The sequence below is a fragment of the Diabrotica undecimpunctata genome, chromosome 8, assembly GCF_040954645.1.
Source record: "Diabrotica undecimpunctata isolate CICGRU chromosome 8, icDiaUnde3, whole genome shotgun sequence".
Taxonomy (NCBI): domain Eukaryota; kingdom Metazoa; phylum Arthropoda; class Insecta; order Coleoptera; family Chrysomelidae; genus Diabrotica; species Diabrotica undecimpunctata.
The window spans coordinates 114,182,204-114,202,463 of NC_092810.1; the positions used below are offsets into that span (position 1 = coordinate 114,182,204).

The window sequence follows — 20,260 nt, forward strand, 5'->3', positions numbered from 1 at the left end:
AAAAACCTAAATATTAGATTGTTTAGTTTTATTCGGTTTGTCTATCGATCCAACAATAAGTGAAAAATATATAGAAACATTAATAATGGATTCACATTCAATGTTTAAAGGTACCTGGAAGAAAATTGTGAGACCTAGTTCTTAGTTCTCGGTCAGAAATCGACAAGGAAAAAAAATTTATGCGTATTTTCATATAAAATTATCCACCTTAAATAACTTTTGACTTCTAATGTTTAGGAAAAGCGCAAAAACATGTCAATTACTATTTGAAGGGTGAGACATTATGTCTTTATATTTAAGCTTGATGGAAAAGGCACCCTCTCGTCCCCCATATCATCCCTTATTTTTTTTATTACTTCCACCTTTTTTTATTTGATATTTGGATTCTCCTCTTTGTACTGATTTAAGAAATGTATAACACATGATGCTTAAGGTGATTAGTTTTTGAGAAAAAGAAATACAAAGTCAAAAAAACTGGATTTAAAAAACATTATTTTTTCAACAATTTTATTACAAACATTTAGAATGAACATTTTACTACCAAAAATGTTTACAATAATTGTTCAAAATAACTGCCATTCACTTTCATACAATAGTAGAATTTATTTTAAAATTTTTCTCTTACATTGCTTATTACGTCTGCATTTAATTATCGACATTCATCCTCTATTCTTTGTTGTAAATCATCCAAAGATTCTGGTTGACCAGCATTAATTTTTTTTTTAAATACCTCCATAAGAAGAAGTCTAGGGGTGTTAAATCCGGTGACCTAGGTAGCCAATACATCATATGTCCTCTTCTAGCTATCTAACGTGGCTAGCAAACTGTGGTGGAGCTTCATCATATTGAAATACAACCAAATCTTCGAAAAGGTTATTACCATTTTTTACTAATTTTCTAATACGATCAACCACTTGCCTAAGTAACTGAAGATCCGGTGCATCATTTAAATTTTCAGTCATAAAAAAGGGTCCGATAATGTGATTCCCTAAGATACCACACCGTAAGTTTAACCTTTGAGGATGCGGTGTGTGAAATTCATGCACAGTATGTGAATCACTCTCAGCCCAGTATAGGAAATTATGTCAGTTCACCAAGCCATTTAATTAAAATGAGCATTCACGGAAAAAATAATTATTGCTTAACAATTATGGATTCTAAATCTTGTACCAATTTAATTTTGAATGGATAGAACTTAAATTTATGAAAGATTCGGAAGGCTGTAGAAGGTGAAACACCGATTGCTCTGCTTATTGTTGACTGTGACTGATTGCTTAGACTCTAAGTTAACTTGCCCTAAAACGGCTACTTGGATCGCTTCGTTATTTACGAGTCTTTGTCGGTTATGTTTTTTATTGCAAACTGGCCCTGTTGCTCTGCATTACATAAACTAATCACTTTAAGCCGAATGTATTACACATTTTTGAAATCAGTACAAAAAGTAGAATCTAAATATAAAATAAAAAAAAGGTAAATTAAAAAAAAATAATGATAAAAGGGTAATACGGGGGTAAGGGGGTGCCTTTCACAGCAAGTTTAAATATGACATGATATCTCCCCCTTCAGATATTAATTGACGTGTTTTTGCGCTTTTCCTAAAAATTAGAAGTTCAAAAGTTATTTAACGTGGATAGTTTTCTCTGAAAAGTATAAACTGTATAAGCTATCATCCTACTTTTAAAATTTCTGTTGTGACTGAACATTGAATTCTGCAATGCATTTATTAAACACAATTTCAGGGTTTTTGTATCATTGAAATCTTTAACATATCTTTTGCTATTTTTGTTCAATGGAACTAAGATTAGTGGTAAGCTATTTGCTTTTCAAAAAAGTTAACAGAAAATTTATTACCATTAAAAAGGTGCTCATTTTTTAATTATACACACTTTTAGTGAAAAACTCGATTATTTATTGAGTTAAAATTTATTTACGTCCATCTATAGACATCTGTAATTAATACTGTCATCCGGGACAAATAGATAATAATGGTTGTGAGCATAATTAATAAATGTAAATAAAAAAATTACGTAAAAGAGATGTGGTTTATGTTTCTTATCAACATTCATTTAAAAATCAAGTTAAAACAATAAGATCAATATTTACTTACAGTGTAAAAATGTCCACAAGCCATGATTAAATCCCACACTCTAATCACAAAAACAAACGACAAACGAAAGCGAAATGTCTATTTAAAAAAGTTGAAATTGAAAGTCAAAGTCAAACAATCGATCGCCGTAGAATCACTGCAGTCAGCGTCGTATCTGCTCACTTGGTTCTAAAAAAGCGTGTGTATAGTCTACAGTTACTAAATATACTAAGCGAAGTTCTCAGTTTGTTATGAACACCGCTTCATTATTTCGTAAGCTGCGATCTTCTGTTTCTCACAAAGTTGTCGGAAGGGTATTTTAGGTGGGGTAGCTTTGTTTTACTATCTGGTTTAGTGGATAGTGGATTTGTTGCCAATATTAATATGTGATAGAATCAATATTTTTTGAGAGTGATTGCATATCCGCAGTTAATAAAAAACATAATACTATGTACGATAGATTCAAGCGGTATACAAGTCCATAATATACTGAGTATTTTTATATGTCTTATCTGTTTTCAGACAAAGATTGTTTCGAAATTTTTATGAAAATTTTAAATCAGATCTAGTAGTCGTGAAGAAGGAAAATAAGTAGTGGATTGTTGTATTGGTAAATATTAATATATCGTACAATCTTGAGATTTGCAAGAATTTGTGTATCTGATTTAAAAGGTTATTTAAAATTGTAATTGTGAACTTGTTAAAAACCTTTTTTTTCGATGCCTATTTGGATTTTGGACAAAGTTTCATGAAATATTTGAGTGGGGTTACCGCTTAGTCTTTTTCTTAAATTCGAAAATTACGGGATATATCTATGATTATTTTTTTGCAGATCATGTAGCATTTTTTCCCACTCTATATCATGAAAAATTTACATCTCACAAATCTTCGAAAGGGAAACACTTTAAGGATTATATCGCAAAATCTTCGACGAGATTTAACAAAATTCACCATGGATTATTTCTTTACTATATACTTATTCTTTTCCAGAATGTCTAGCATTTTTCCCACTTTGTATATCATTAACAATTGCTTCTTCTTTTTGAAGTTATACTTCTATACGCGCGCTCCACGTTGGAAATTTGTATGGGAGTGAATCTGTGAAATCATTACATATGTAAGATAATGAGTAAGAGAGAGACAGAAGATATATTCTCTCTCTCTTCCTCTCTCGAATATAAAAATGTTCCTTTTGTATATATATTTAATATTATATATATTATATATATATATATATATATATATATATATATATATATAAAATATATAACATATTTATTATTTATGTGATATGTTTTGTATTATTTATTAAATGTTCATAATTATATTAGTCTTTTGTATTTCAAAATAATAATCTCAATAAATCACTGTATGACCCAGAACTGTCAATTTTGAAATCCGTTTTTGTCATGTCCTCGGTAGTATAGTAGTCAGTATCCTTGCCTGTCACGCGGGAGACCGGGGTTCGATTCCCAGTCGGGGAGGACTTTTTTATTAATATTGTTACATGACAATTTAAACATATGCGTAAGTAGAAAAGTTATGTATATTATTGTCATTTTTAAATACTTATGAATATTGCATTTTAATTTGTATTGTATTATTATATTGAATTATGTTGCACTGTATTGTAGTGTATTTTTTTATGTATATTATTGTCATTTTTAAATACTTATGAATATTGCATTTTAATTTGTATTGTATTATTATATTGAATTATGTTGCAGTGTATTGTATTGTATTTTTATATTAATAACAAAATAAACAATGAATTTTACTGCAGAGTATGTGTAAAAAAATTTTTGCATTCAACTCCTTTCATACATATATGAAAATAAAAATATACATTTTCATCAAAATATTGATTAAATCCTTCATTTACTATACTCCTATTACAGGTCAAATGTTGTTTATTAATTGTTAGTAAGTTGTTATTAATTCTGTTTCTCTTTCTGCTATGTGTTGCATTCTACACATACGATGACCTCAATATAACAATTGGGGTCATCCTGAAGGGGGAGGGAATGATATTCTATTCAATCTAGAACTCGCTGGTTTCCTCCTTTCGTGGAACTGTATAAAACTTTATTTTAAAAAGAGGTGAAATTAAACATAAATATACATAACCCAATATACAATTATAACTAAAAAAGGATATATTACTTAAAAGAAGAAGAATAGAGTACAAACTTAAATATTAGTTAATATGAAACAACACCAAACAGATAACCATTTACAAACCAAAACAAAGATGTTATTGAATAGGTTTTAAGAACTCATTAACAACAAAGAAATTTAAGATTTCGATTGCAATGGTTGAGTATGATTAGAAATAAAGCATAAATTTATATTAAACATTAACGAGTGAAAAATATGCGCACATATAATAATATACTTAATCCGTGGTAAAATGAACAAACCTTGTTAATACAGTTACACAAAATGCAATCAAACATAACATATATGAATTATATTAAACTCAATTCAAAGTATAATCGGTAATGACAAAATACAAAAAAATTAGAATACAGTAAATATTACATAAAACAAAACAAATGCAAAATGTCCAATTGAAAACGTTAAATTGCGATCGCGGCACAAATGCGATAAAGTTCCAAACAAATATTAAATAAATATACCAAATGCACGTACTTGATATATGCAGCAATATAATTTTGGCAACAAATATTATAAGGTGTACTTTACCCCAAGAAAAGATAGCATCACAGCTATCGCAAATCGTCTTCAGCGACGCACAGAAACCACACAAAATTGATAATGCAACCTTACTGCATTTTTACGACTTTCTCGGTCAAAGAACCGATGCCAAGTGTCAGGTACTTTTAACCCAAACTCCCATACACATGTGTGTGGTTTGAGAGATAAAACTCGACTCTCATTGTGTATGAAATGCATCCCCTATGGTGATATTTCGCAGATGGCTGGTCTTGCAAATTAGTTCTTAAAGCCGCTGTGTTTTTCGTACAGGCAAATCTCAGTTTAACTATACGGGGAGAATCGAAACTATCAAAAGTCTGTTAATATTTTATAAATGTTTATACACAGTTGCGAAACTGCAACAGTATTACCTATAGCATTACATATGTAATGATCGTGCAGATTGACTCCCAAATAAATTTATAACTGCGAATGCGTGTATAGAAGTATAACTTCTACCGGCAGTCCCACTGGACTGCCACACCTGTTTTTTTTTTTATTTAAGTTTAGTAGAGAGTTACAGCCCTCTCAAATCTTGGATGTAAGAGCACTAACATTAGCAGAAATAGGAAGCAATCATAACTTGGTATTGTGCAAAATCCGAATAAAAACACATATATGTGACAACAAATTACCAGAATACACCACAAAGATAAAAGTTTCACAGAATGACTTCACAAGATACCTATTCCAAAAAAGAATAACCGAAAAAAGCAGAAACACATATCACAGAAAGTGATCAAGTCAAAAAAGCTGGGCAAAAATTAAGTCTATATTTTAGCCCCGGACAAGGAAGTTCTTGGTGAAAGTAAAAAAATAAAAATAAATCGTTCGCAAGACGAAGAACTTCGTGGTTTTGTACAGAAGTGAATGAAAAATGTAAAGAAAAGAAAAAAGCTTACCTGAAATACATGTCAATCAAAACCCAAGACCTTAAGTACAAGGCAATTAAAAACGAAAGACATGCACTTGTAAGAAAAATAAAAAATTATCACTGGGAACGCTTTTTAAAAGAATTAAATGATGATATTTACGGTCTGCTTAAGGATATATGGCGCTTTATAAAAGGTCATAAAACGGACGTAAAGGAACTAATAGATTCAGACACATAAAAAAGGATACGTGGATTGACTACCTAAAAAAGCTCTATGCAAAAGAAGAACAAACGGCGCTAGAACCGAAAACACCAGAAATTACCACAAATAATTAATATCAATGTACACGAAGTTCGTAAAATACTTGAAAACCTGAAGAAGCAACAGGTAAAGACAGGATACCGAACGAATTACTGAACTATTGTAGAGCAGCAAAGACATAACAATTAACAACATTAGATAATAATAGTTAATTATAAAACACAATAAAGTACCGAAAGAATGGAGAACGAGCGAACTAATTCAACTATTTAAAAAAAGGATATAAAAACAGCCAGAAAACTATGCCTCTGGTATAAACTTGTTAAATACTACCCTAAAACTTACAACTCAAATTTAACAAGTATTAATAGATCAGAGGATAAGTTTAGCAGATTAACAACAGGGTTTTCGTAGTGGAAGATTGTGTACAGATGCAATATTCGTTATAAAGCAAATTACTGAGAAATCACTAGAGTATAATTTTTGCTAATTTCTAGAAGACCAGTATTTCTGTGTCTGATTGACTTAAAGAAAGCATTTGACAAAGTAACACTCATAGATGTAATCATTCTTCTGTCAAACAACAAAATGAAAGTCAGAATAGATGGACACCTTACAGGACCTATAGAAATAGGCAGCGGAATAAGACAAGGGGACTCATTGAGCTCTATGCTCTTCAATTTAATCATGAAAGTAATCATCAGAAGCGTTAACAAAGGAACTGGATACAGAATGGGAAACAACGAAATAAAAATATTCTGTTACACAGATGATGCAATAATAATAGCCCAAGATAAATATAGTATGCAAAGACTGGTCCATAGATCTAACTTAAGAGCAGAAGAATTTAATATGACAATATCATCTCAGAAAACTAAAACAACAGTAAAATCAGTATTGAACAAGTAATGTAAATAAAATACCTTGAAATTACACTGTCCAGCTATGGAGATCTGAACAGAGAAGTGAGAGATCAAGTACAAAAAGCATATAAACTGACAGGATGCCTTAATAACATTAAATGGCGAAACAGGCACATTAATACTGAGATGAAGTCCAGAATTTATAAAGCCAGTGTAAAACCAATACTGAAATATGCTTTAGAAACAGGACCCGACACAGCCACAACACAAAGGCTACTGGAAACGGCAAAGATGAGAGTACCGGGAAGAATTACAGGAAATATCGGAAGTGTCTAGTAAAGAGGAAGAAAAATAAGAAGAAAAAATCATAAAAGAAGTTTTGTGTGGGTTAATAATATTTCTCTGTTAAACAACATACATAAGAAGACTTAAATTTATTAAACTTAAAATGTTATATTAAGAGTAAAGTAAATCATACAAATAGCTTACCTATTTAACCCTATGCGACGAATATAGTCCTTAATTGTTACACATAGTTTGATCTACCACCTAGTGATGATAGTACGTTAGTACAATCTATCATCTAGTGATCTTAACGCTGTTTGAACACGAGCGAATTTCTATTTCGCCTGTATGTAATTATATTTATTACAATATAAAAATAAATATATTTATTTTTAATCAGTTATAAAGTTTCTCTTTCTTTATAGCCCTAGGTACAAAAAAGTATATTCAAAACATATGGGAAGAATTACGACAAAAAACTATTTAATTAAGATATGCCAATAAAAGATTTCTTAAATGTAATATTTAACCCTTGATTAATTGGTTACATGTAAATTACATCAACAGTCGGGTAGGGTCTGTGAGGCCCAGTTTTTATTTTACACAATACATTAGAAAATATTAAAATAAAACTGTTTTGTACTATTTTTTTTATTTTATTTTTAATTTTAAACCCAATGATAAAATAAACAACATATTTGAGAAAATGCAAAAAAAGTTAACAAAAATGTACTTCTCTTACATTTAATAAATAAAATTCTAATCCTAACTTGAATTTTCAATGCAGTCTTCGCAAATTGGTTTAGCATGCCCTAAGCACAGCCATTTTTGGCATTTGACACAAAAATATCGTGTTTATAAACCCAATGATAAAATAAACAACATATTTGAGAAAATGCAAAAAAAGTTAACAAAAATGTACTTCCCTTACATTTTTAATAAATAAAATTCTAATCCTAACTTGAATTTTCAATGCAGTCTTCGCAAATTGGTTTAGCATGCCCTAAGCACAGCCATTTTTGGCATTTGACACAAAAATATCGTGTTTTACGATTTGGACAATAGGCAGAATGACCTCGTGTATTTGGACGCGAAGGCGCTGGATCCGCAGGTACTCCGCTTAAATTTTGGACGATATTTCTGATATTCTTTTGTAAATGAGGGTCTCTTGCTCTGGTTAGCATGTTCTCTCTTGTCAAGGCTAAGCCAATTGATTTCAGAAACAATCGTCGTTCCGAAAGTAGGTTGTTTTCATTTGCATTACATTTATGCATCACGTGAGAGTTTATGCCTGCAATGTTAAGTTAATTATAAAAAATAACCATTGGTTATCTTCATGTGTTTTTGCTTACGTTATAAGCCACACATTTCTGATCGACTAAGTCAACGACCAATTTTGTAATGTTATAAAAAGTAATGATATTGGGCTGGAAAATGCAAACATATACCAGTACTGTGGTCTGCTGGGATCAAGAAGTTCCTTTGAAATCTCCCTTTTATTTTCGAACTATTCCAACAATTGTAATTTTGTGCTGCTCCAGCATGCTTTTTACAATTTCGTAACTTGTAAACCTATCTATGGTTCAAACACAAGCTCACATAATATTCTTTCCAGTAAATCGGTGGTTTTAGTTCTAACGCCGTATGGCCCTGGAAGCTGAGCTCCAACGTATACTTCCATATTTACCGTGTAAAAACATTTGGCGTCCACTAAGGAACATACTTTTATGCCAGATAAGATCCAGGAACGTAAGTTTGCATTTCTGATTAATCAAAAACATTTCTTATTATTGCAAGTTTGTCCATGGTTCTTCTTTCTTCTTTAGTATTTACGTCATCAAAACGCCAGCAACGTAGCAAAAATACAAATCGCATATGAGCCATAGTAGCTAGAAACACCTCTTCGCCTGTTCCATCAATGTCCCAAAAGTCTTTGCAATTTCGGCGGCTTGCTTTGAAAAGACTAAATACCTCAGCTAGGTATAATAGACCAATTAACGTCTTTATTTCCACAGTATCTGTAGGTCGTGTTTCTTAGATAATTGTTTCTTAGTTTAGAAATAAATATGTTTGTGTTCTGTACAATGGTTTCGATTTAAATAATTATTTTAATAATTAAATACAACCTTTAATTGGGGCTTATTTCCATTTAAAAAGTAATTACGAATAAAAATTTCCCAACAATCTAAAGGATCAACTGCTTGACGAGCGTTTCATTTCCTGGTAAGTATGAAAAAACTAAATTAGAATTTCTTGTCCGAACATTTTTTGGAGGCGCATGTTTTCTCCAGAATACCCCATCTTTTGTATAATAAAATAGCCGCCGGTTTTCCGTATTTGTTTCAAAACATTTTGAAGTTGCATGTCCTCCCCCAATCCTTCTTTCAATTCTGTTTCCAATTCTTCCTCTCATTCTTCTTCCCTGTCTGTGATGTGGTCACTTTCTTCACACCTGTCTGATTCTAGCTTGGTTTCCAAATCAATATTTTCTTCTTCTAATTCATTATACAGCTGTTGTAATCTTGAATTTCTTTCAGATAAGGATCCATCACTGAAATCTGAAAAAAAAGGCTTGGACATTACTATATTTATATATAACCATAGGAATTAAAATACTTACTCTATGTAGGTTATACTTCATAAAAAATAGGAAAATAAATTTACTTGTTGAACTCACAAAAGTTACTCGAACAGTCGGGTAGAGTCTGAGAGATCAAAAGTGCAAATAACTAGAGAACTCTTATACACTAATGCAAACCCCGTTGTTCACTGTTGTTCGACATGTGGACGGAAAGGTACTGACGAACGCAGCGCACTGCGATATAAAATAAGCAGTGAAGCATTAGAAATAAATTGTCGCTGGTCTCACAGGCCCCACCCCAATACTGAAGGGTAAATCACTTCCTGTAAGAAATGTATTATTCTCTTTTACTAATAGTTGTGGAAAAATGTTACCGATATAACGGGCGCAGTGGGGACCATCAGGACCGTGATTTCCTCTTTCCTTTACAGATATGTTTTTCATTTGGTATGCAACAGGCCACTGTTTTTAATATGTTTCGTTAATTTTTTTTCTTGTTTCAGTCCTGCCCTTTTGAATTGTTTCGATGTACTGTATCGATCCATTTCTTCCTTATACTGTGTAACGTCTATTCAACAAATTTGATTTATAGTTAATATATTGTTCTGAAGCTATGTTCTTGTGGCATGTTAAAGTAATTACTATTTAAAAATCGTCAATAAACGTACTTTAACCTTTAATTATGGCTTATTCCCGTTTAAATAGTAATTATAATTATTATTTTTATTACCAACTTATTCTATGGCTGTACATCCCAATTGGAGCCTGGAGTCCCTCAGCAAACCTTTCCATTGGTTACAGTCTGTAGCCATTATTGAAGATAAAGATTCTGGTTTATAAAGATTATTTGTATCATATCTTTATCTGATTCGCGATCTATTGTTCTCCAAAATATTTTAAATATATCGGGTATATTTTTGTAATTAAGATAGTTTATTGTTCCAAGTTCATTAATTTTCCTGAATTGTTTAAATGGTAATGTAATGTAATGTAATCGCCTTATACCTTTTAAAATAAAAAGTATATAAATTTTCGCCGTGAAAGATATTTCCTGCGGAAGATTTTGAAATTATGGGATACATGGCAGGTAGTCTTTAAATACTAATTTCTAAATTTTAATTAACTTTCATTAAAATAACCTCTTTATGTGCTGCTGTTACATTATATTATGTCGCAAACAAAAAAGTTATGCGTTAAAATAATCATATTAAAGATTACTTCTATGAACAACTCGAAAGAACGCCTGAAAAAATCCCCAAACAAGACATACAGATAATCTGTGGAGACTTCAATGCAAACATTGGCAAAGAACCTAACCTAAGACCGACAATAGGACAACACAGCCTTCACGATATCTCAAACACATAGAGCTAGCATCGGCCAACAATATGCTTGTAAAGTCTACTCTGTTACAACATAAATCATTCATAAACAGACTTGATTCTCTAATGACCAGTCCATGCTAAACCAAATTGACCACGTATTTATCAATGCTAGACATGGAAGTAATGTGCTGGATGTAAGAAGCCCTGGGGGAGCAGATCAATCAGAAAAAGGATCACTCCTGTAGTGATCCTTTCCCAAGTTAGTATGCTCCTTTTCTAACTTGGCTGCACCGTACTGAAGACGACCAATAATCATAAATATGTATATATGGTTGCCTTTCATCTTATATACACATTTTATTATATTTTTTTTCCTTTGTCGCGAGCTATGCCGATACATAAGGATATATATATATATATATATATATATATATATATATATATATATATATATATATATATATATATATATATATATATATATATATAAATATATATATTATATCTGTGTATGTATTTTTTTATCTATTTTTAGGCTAAACCGCCATGAAATTTGTTTAAAAAAAGCCGTCATTAGTTGGGCCAGTTCATCAGAGCAAAAAAAAGACATTGCTCTTTGCTCTGACTTTGCTTGCCGAAAGAAAAATCTATTGCTCACTTGCATTTCATATTTATTAATTATAACCAAAATAAATGTTTTCTGTTAAAATGTCTTCCATAAAATAATTTGAATGTCAACTTAAACGGAATTCTTAGGTTCATCAACTCAGTTTGAATGATTTTAAAGCAGAATTTCAAGCTATCTTTTAGAAGATAATTATGTTGGTTTATTATACACTAATGCAGTAGCATATTCGGCGTTTTGGGATATACGCCGAATAATTTTATTGTTATTCTAATACATCCCGCTGTTGTTGTTTACTTAACAGTAAAAGCTCGAACTTAGAAGAAAAAATTCGTGTCTGTAAAAAAAGTTTTTTAAAAACAGCTTTGACCTCTCCGACAGAGTAATTCGTACAACTTTCGAAAAAACGGACTTAATCGGACATCTGCGCTTCAAACAAAGCAGATATGGTAAGTATAGAAATGAAAGGCAATCATTGAAACGATCGAGAGTTGGATGAAGAACTTGTGAATGGTGCAAAAATTGACATAGAAAAAATTCCAAAGATTTCGATTGATTACTGTAGATCTGACTATTGACGGGAGCATATTGGTGGTGAATATTTTGGCATATTTTGAAAAAAGATTTGTCTAGACAAGACAAAGAGAATGGCAAACAACCAACTGATTCTACTACCGTTACAGTTTACGACCTTCGGGCAGTGCTTTCTTATCCTCAGGGGGATTCATCCTTTTATTACATACCTAAACTAAATGTATGTACCCTTACGGTTGCGGAACTAAAGGACAAAAAAATTATGCAATGGTATATCTAAGATAAAACAAAAGAAAAAAGAGGGGTCACAAAAATTACAAGCGGTATGCTTAAATATTTACTTTGCTTTAATGACAAAACTGATAGTGGAATTGACGTACGCACTTATAGTGACAACTGTTTCGGGCAGCAAAAAAAAAATAACTACATGGTGTTTATGTAAAAATATGAAGGGTACAGGTCCATAAAGAGCTAAGTTACCAAATGTTTATTTAGTACAAAACGAAGTTTAAATTTAAAAACCAGTTATTGATCAATTATTTATGGTTATAATGAACCCTGTTGATAAGATCAGTTACTTGGGTAATGAATGTGACACACACAAGAATTTAAACTTATATTGATATTATGTAAAATAGAACATAAGATTTAATTGGTCAAACCCCCAAATATTATTGTATTAAGGGGGTAAGTCCAAAAAAAAGAAATTAAAATGACAAGTTGACAAAAGTTATTAATATGATATAGTTCTAATTCTTGGGCAGGTTATCAAAAAATTGTTTTGCTTCGTCACCACAGAATCGTTTCAAATCTTGTAGTATTTAAATTTTTTAGCCGAGATTAGTATCAAACCTAAAAATAATGTTTAATAATAGCATTCCGAGATAATAATATTATTTTTATACCTGAATAAAAATATGGAGGAAGTTCAAATTTATTCTTTCGCTTACTTTCTTTTTCCTTCACTATTGCTGACTCCCATGCTCCATTATAGGACTCTCGGTGATATATTAGTCTACGATGTTCTTGATGTATTTCTAATTCGCGAATTGGACGGGAACTGAAAGGACATTTCTTCAAATAATATGTTTTAGTATTAAAAAAATTCGTCCATGTTCGAAAGTAGGATTGATCTATTTCCACAACGTCAAATGGCGATGGTTGTTCACGAGCACTTCCAAAAATTTCAACCCAATCTGAAGGAGTCTCAACTCGTTGTTTGGAGTCCATTTAGCCCATATTTTTGTCCGGTTCCATGTAGGAATGCCCACAAATGGTAAAAGTAACTTTAACATAATCAAGTCTACGTGTATTGTGGACAATATAATGCAAAAAACGAAACATGGTGACATTCTTTTTTCGCCCCTTACACGAATATACACGCAGAATACTTCAAGCGATCTTACTTGTATATCGAGAAAATTTAATGGAAAGTCAGTTAGCATTGAGCATGCATCGTCGCTTCCCTTTTTGCCAAGTGTTTCCAGGTAAATTTAAAACACATTTTTTGCTGTAGATAGAATGTGGACATTAAAGGCATAGAGGTTCAGCTAGCTCTTATAGTAAACATCGTTTGTTGTTATGTTTAATACACTGAGATTTTTTTCCAAAATCGAGACAAATAGCTTTGTGAGTCACAGAAGTTCGACTTTTTTTCTTCGCAGCCCTTTTTCTACTTTAAAATACCTTAGCCTTTCTATTTTGTACATCATTTTGTATTGGAAGATGGCGTATTTCCTTTTGGAAGCGTTCATTTTGAGCAAGATCAAAACTGTTTAAAACATTAGACTGAAAAGATTTTATTTTTATAAGAAACTCATCACAGGAACTACATATATCGGTTCTGGGATATCCAAAGGCTATGTTTAATTTTGCATTACAGACTGCTCTGTAAGACTTGTAAAATAATTTCATAGAAGGGTTCAACTGGCAAAACATTTTAAACATCTTTTTTATGTTTAAGTCTCCAGGTAAGTATAATTTTTTACTATCATTCACACTGTAGTGACTTTTCCTGCCTTTAAATGACTTTATATGTTTGTATATTGCTACAAGAACGTGGGATTCCAATTTTCTAGGATACCCTATAAGAATATGCAGCACTTCTCAAATTTGCTTTGTCTTCATCTTTCTTAGGCCTTCTTCGGCGAATAGGGAGTACTGTAGTCAATCCACATAAAAATGAGTTCTGCTCATTAATAGAAGTCATTGTGTTAAAATTCTTGAGTACAGTTTTTCTTGTTTCTTCAGGCACATTTTAAAAACATTGTTTACGCCAATAACAGGTTGCACCTACCTCGTGACTCTGCAGTCTAAATTTGTTTATGACATCTCTCATTCTGCCGTGATTTTTCCACTTTTTTGATTCATTTTGTCTAGGCAGTACTTCAGTCTCATTTCCACTACTATTGTTTTCTATATTCATTATTATTTACTTTAAATCACTTGGAAAACAATGAAAATACTAGTTTAATCGACGAACCTAACTCTAAGCTGCGCGTATTAGATCAACGTCTATTAGCTGTTTATATGGACTTTACCCTTTTAGGACCTGTCTGATGAGGACTTGCCGCTGATCACTTCTATGCTAAAATTGCTACAAGATGGTAACGCTAGATTGATTTATGGACTTGTATCGATGTATGGACTTTTGGACCTGTATCCTTCATATGCAATTAAAATATCATAAAACAACATAAAACAACATGAAACAAAATCATAAAACAACATTGTAAAAATAACAATAGACAATTACTTAAATGTTTAAATTGTACTTCTTTTTGTTTAAAATATACTTCAAGTTTAAATGTATTTCTTTTTTATTTTTTCATACTACATTGTTATGACAAACTTTTGCATCCAACTCTTTATTTAAAAAATGTTCTTTTATAATGATATAATCATAAAAATATTTAAACTTCAATTTGATTAAAAAAAATTTATATAAGTACTTGAATAAAATTTCATTCCAGAATTGACCCGACCGTACCTACCTTACGAGTACTAAAATCACATTATAAGTTAAAGGTTATGTCGCATTATAAAGAGCAATACGAAGCCCAACTATTCTCTTGAAATTTAAAATCGAGTAGTAGACAAGTATATTTTGCAAATTTATAGACAAAATTTATAGAAAATAGATTTTATAAATCATAAAGTATTTGTTTTGTTAACCATTATTTTGTTAAATTTTGGAGTAGCTTATATAACATACATAAATGTCAAACGCCATCAATAAACATTCATTTCAATCAAGTAAAGATCTTAGGTAAAGATATATCCGCATTCATTTTTATTATATTTAATTGTTCTTGTGTCTTGCTTGATAATCCTGTTTGTGGTTTTCTTAAAGATCTTAGAGTTAGATAATCTTATGATTTTTTATTAATGCTAGATGGCAAGTATTATCCATGGGAATATATCCTTCAATTATTTAACCAAATTACCTTGTCACATCCTTGCGGATGTACATTTTAGTTGTTTGCTCATCCTCAAAATGTTGTTATTTCAAAACAAAAGGTGAATTATATTTTATACTGAGTACAAGGTTCTTATATCCAAAAGCAGTGCCGTGCCAATTAAAAAATATATTATTATATTGTCAGTTTATGTTTAACTGTATTATTAAGTAGCGTTTTGCGTAAAATCCTTTATGTTTGTTTTTTACTTATTATATGAAGAGTACAAGGAAAACGATCTTAGCCACATTTAAATAGTTTTAAGATAGGTATTCCTAATTAAAAATTAAAAACGTTGTAAAGGAGTGGTGATGATAAACTGAATCGTTTTTGTTATTAACAAAAACAGCTCATATATTTTAATTCTAAATTAAACAAAAGAAAAATGAATAAAAACGTCTTCTTCTTCTTCTTCTTTATAAGCAGTTTTGCTTGTTCATTGGCGGATTAATACCTCTATGGAAGGTTATCACTCTATATGTTGCGCGGTCGTCCGATACTACTTCTACCGATTGGTGACATATCTTGTGCTATTTTGACGTCTCCGTTCTGCTCGCGGAGATAAGAATACGGCCGAGGTCAGAAGGCCCTGCCTGTCGTAAGAGGCTACTACTGGGTAGGAATTGAGAGGTAGAGAGCCGTCGCTTGAGGTGTCGGGTTTGTAGAAACGCACACGGTCGCTTAGGCGACACGGTCACTGGTCTACATTCCTAGTATCCGAGACGAGACTCTCGTGGGACCACTCTACTCTCATTCCAAGAGAACCTGGCGGGGTTGAACGAGTTGGGTCCATACATACCTCTCCTGGCCTTGTGTCGGGCGTGGTGTGGTTGCCCCGGCACGTACCCATTAGGAGATTTAAGAGTAATAGAGGAGAGATCCTCGGCGGCGACCTGTCTACGTGCGAGGTGGAAATTCCTCTGCCTACTTCGCCTATCCGCCCGTGGGTGGGATAACGGGTAGGTGCGGTAATCGCAACACAGGTACTAAGGAGGAGGGGGAAGCCCCATGAAACGTTTCTGTTATACGTGGCGTGGCACCTTTATTTTGGTGTCGGACTCGTAGGGGGGATTCGTTAACGGTCGTATAGCCGAAAGGCCAGGTAGACCAGGGTCCTGCCAGTTCTTTAATTGGAGGGCACAAACGCTTTGCAATGCTATTTTGACGCCACGAGTTACCTATATTCTGATTATGTAGGTATTCCATTCTCTTATTCTATTTTGTGTCCATTTATTTTTACACTGTACTTTACATTTTCTTCTTATTTCTACACTTTTCTTTCGATCTCTCAGCGTATTTCCTGTTATTCTTCTCACTACTCTCATCTCTGCCATTTCCAGTAGCCTTTGCATTCTGGCTTTGTCGGGTCTTGTTTCTGAGGCATCTGTCATTATTGGTCTTCCACTGACTTTATAAATTTTTGACTTCATCTAAGTGTTAATGTGTTTGTTTCGCCATATAGTGTTATTAAGGCATCCTGCCAGCCTATTTGCTTTTTGTACTTGACCTCTCACTTATTTGTCCAGGTCTCCATAGCTAGATAGTGTAATTTCCAGGTATTTTATTTCCATTACTTCTTCAGTACTGATGCCAATAATTTCTATTTTACATCTGGTTGGTTCTTTGTTGACCACTATTGTTTTAGTTTTCTGAGATGAGATTGACATATTAAATTCTTTTGCTCTTATGTTAAATCTGTGAACCAGTCTTTGTAGACTATCTTCATCTTGGGCTATCAATATTGCGTCGTCTGCGTAGCATAGTTTTTTTATTTCTTTGTTTTCCATTCTGTATCCTCTTTCTTTGTTAACGCTTTTGATGATTTAATCCATGATCAAATTGAACAGCATGGGGCTCAATGAATCTCCTTGTCTTATTCCGTTGCCTATTTATATAGGTTCTGTAAGTTGTCTATCTATGCTGACTTCCATTTTGTTGTTTTGGTAGATGTTTTTGATAGTTTTTATAATATTTAGGGGAACTTTTCTATTATACAAAAGATGAATTACATCTGTGAGTTTTACTCTGTCAAACGCTTTCTTTAGGTCAATCAGACACAGGAATGCTGGTCTATTATTCTCTAGAGATTTCTCAGTAATTTCCTTTAAAACGAATATTGTATCTGTACACGATCTTCCACTACGAAAACCCTGTTGTTCATCTGCTAAACTTATCCTCTGATTTATTAGCACTTGTTAAATTTTAGTTGTAAATTTTAGCGTAGTATTTAATAAGTTTATACCTGTGTAGTTTTATGGCTGCTTTTTATCCCTTTTTTTGAATAGTAGAATTAGTTCGCTCATTATCCATACTTTCCGTATTTTATTGTGTTTTATAATTTTATAGTTAATGTTGTTAATTGTTCTGTCATTGTTGCTTCACAATATTTCAATAATTCGTTTGGTATTCCGTCTTTACCTGCTGCTTTTCTGTTCTTCAGGTTTTCGAGTATTTTCCGAACTTCCCGTACATTTGTACTAAGTTCTTGATTTGTGGTAATTTCTGGTATTTCCGGTTCTAGCGTAGTTTGTTCTTCCTCTGCATAGAGCTTTTTTAGGTAGTCAATTCACTTATCCCTTTCTATGTGTTTTGGTTCTATTAGTTCCTTTACCTCCGTTCTTTGACCTCTTATGAAGCGCCATATTTCATTTTGCCGACAGTAAAAATCATGTTCGATTTCTTTCGAAAAGCATTTCCAGTGATAATTTTTTATATTTCTTACAAGTGCATGGGTTTTGTTTCTAATTGTCTTATAATTATGGTATGCCTCTTGTGTTTTGGTTGAGACGTATTTCAGGTAAGAGTTTTTCTTTTCTTTACATTTTTCCTTCACTTCTGAACAAAACTATGGAGTTCTTTGATTTGGGAACGATTTATTTTTATTTATATTTCTTTCGCCAAGAGCCTTCTTGGCCAAGTCTAAGATATAAGATTAATATTAATTAGATTAGATTAGATAATAATTTTTGGCCCAGCTTTCTTCGACTGTTTCATTTTCTATGATATTTTCTGTTTCTGCTTTTTTCGGTTATTCCTTTTTGTAATAGGTATCTTGCGGAGTCCTCCTGTAAGCTTTCAACTTTTATCTTTGTGTGTTTTTTGTGTGTTCTTCTCCTCAACTGTCTGATTTTCTGATTACACAAAAGACCGAGACTTATGGAACCGCAAAAGCTAATAGAAAAGAAATGCCACCCCACTTATGCACACAAAAAAAGTCCCAAAAGCAAATATTATTGGTTATTGGTTATATTATTATGGTTATTAGAAAATTATTAGCATTACAATGGCGAGATAAAAGAGATATAATTAGGCTTTCCACTGTCCATACCATAGATACTAGAGAGTTTTTGTGCAAGCAAATACGTATACGTAACGTATCTTTTTGACATATAAGCATGCGCATTAATGGTTGAACTAACGTATCTTAATACCTGTTCCTGTTACCTAACGTAACTAGCTGGTACATGGTACTTTACGTTCCTACGCATCCCTATCGAGCCGAAGGTAACCGAATGCGCAAGAGAATCTTACCCGATTACCAAAATTTCAACATCCACATTTCATAAGCACACGTGGTACGTGTATTTTAACATTTTTGGTTAAGTATATTTGTTTTGATTTTTATAAATAATGGAAAGCAGTAGAAAACGACTTCACTTCAGCAATGAAGATGATTTGTTCTTGTTGAAGGAAGTGTAGGCAAGAACCCTTACGACCATCCAGAGAGGTGGAATTTAATTCAAAAGCGAAAAATATTTTTAATGGTATCAAAATTAAAGCGGCCGTATAGTCGTGCAAGATGTGGAGAAGAAAGGCATCTTCTATGTCTTCGTCTTCTTCATCATCAATAAAGGCACCTACATTTAATATCGCCTCCATTTCAAAAATTAAAAATTGTTCAAAAAAAATTTGTTATTTCTTTTGAATATCAAAAATAGGGTTAAATGAGAAGGACAAGACTGGCACTGACAATTTATTAGTTAATCACTAATTCGGTGAGGGCAACACCATCGTTATATTGCGTGCAGAACTTTAACTCTCAATTTAACGTTTATCTTCTTCGATACGTTAGGTCTTTACGTATAGGGAGATACGTTACGTTAGGTAGTTACAAAAACTCACTATAGTTTTTAAAAAACGAAATAAAGAAACGGTAAAACCAATAGTAGTATATGACTAAAATTCTACAATGGGACGAGTTGATAGAATCGACCAGCATATCAGCGATTACCCTATAACCAGAAAACGTGGAAAGGTATACTATAAGAAAATATTCTACCATCTGATAGAGTTTTGTCTTTGGAACTCTTATATGTTATACAAGAAAAATGGAATACAATATACACCATTACAATTTCGCATGAATGTTATTGATATTTGAAACCTATCACTCCAGTATAATCGTGCCAAAAACTGGTCGCCCCGGATCGACTCTAGCACCTCTTCGTTTATCTCGTAGACATTTCCCAGAATATGTTCCTCCAACACAAAAGAAAAATAATCCGACACGTCAATGTGCGATGTGTAGCAGAAAAAGGGATAAAACCGGAAAAAGAGTTCGAAAAGAAACGAGATATATGTGTCCTAACTGTCAAGTACCATTATGTGTTGTGCCATGCTTCTAAGGCTATCACACTAAATCAAATATA

General features: G+C 32.3%; 1 protein-coding gene across 1 annotated transcript in view; it reads right to left on the minus strand.

Moving 5' to 3' along the window:
* GV1 overlaps positions 1–2,318 on the minus strand; it is a 180,080-nt gene extending 177,762 nt beyond the window's left edge. Inside the window, exon 1 of the mRNA XM_072540789.1 lies at positions 2,108–2,318. Within this exon, the coding sequence (XP_072396890.1) occupies positions 2,108–2,131 (24 nt within the window). The 5' untranslated portion in view covers positions 2,132–2,318. The remainder of the gene's footprint in view (positions 1–2,107) is intronic.
* Positions 2,319–20,260: the final 17,942 nt, after the last annotated feature.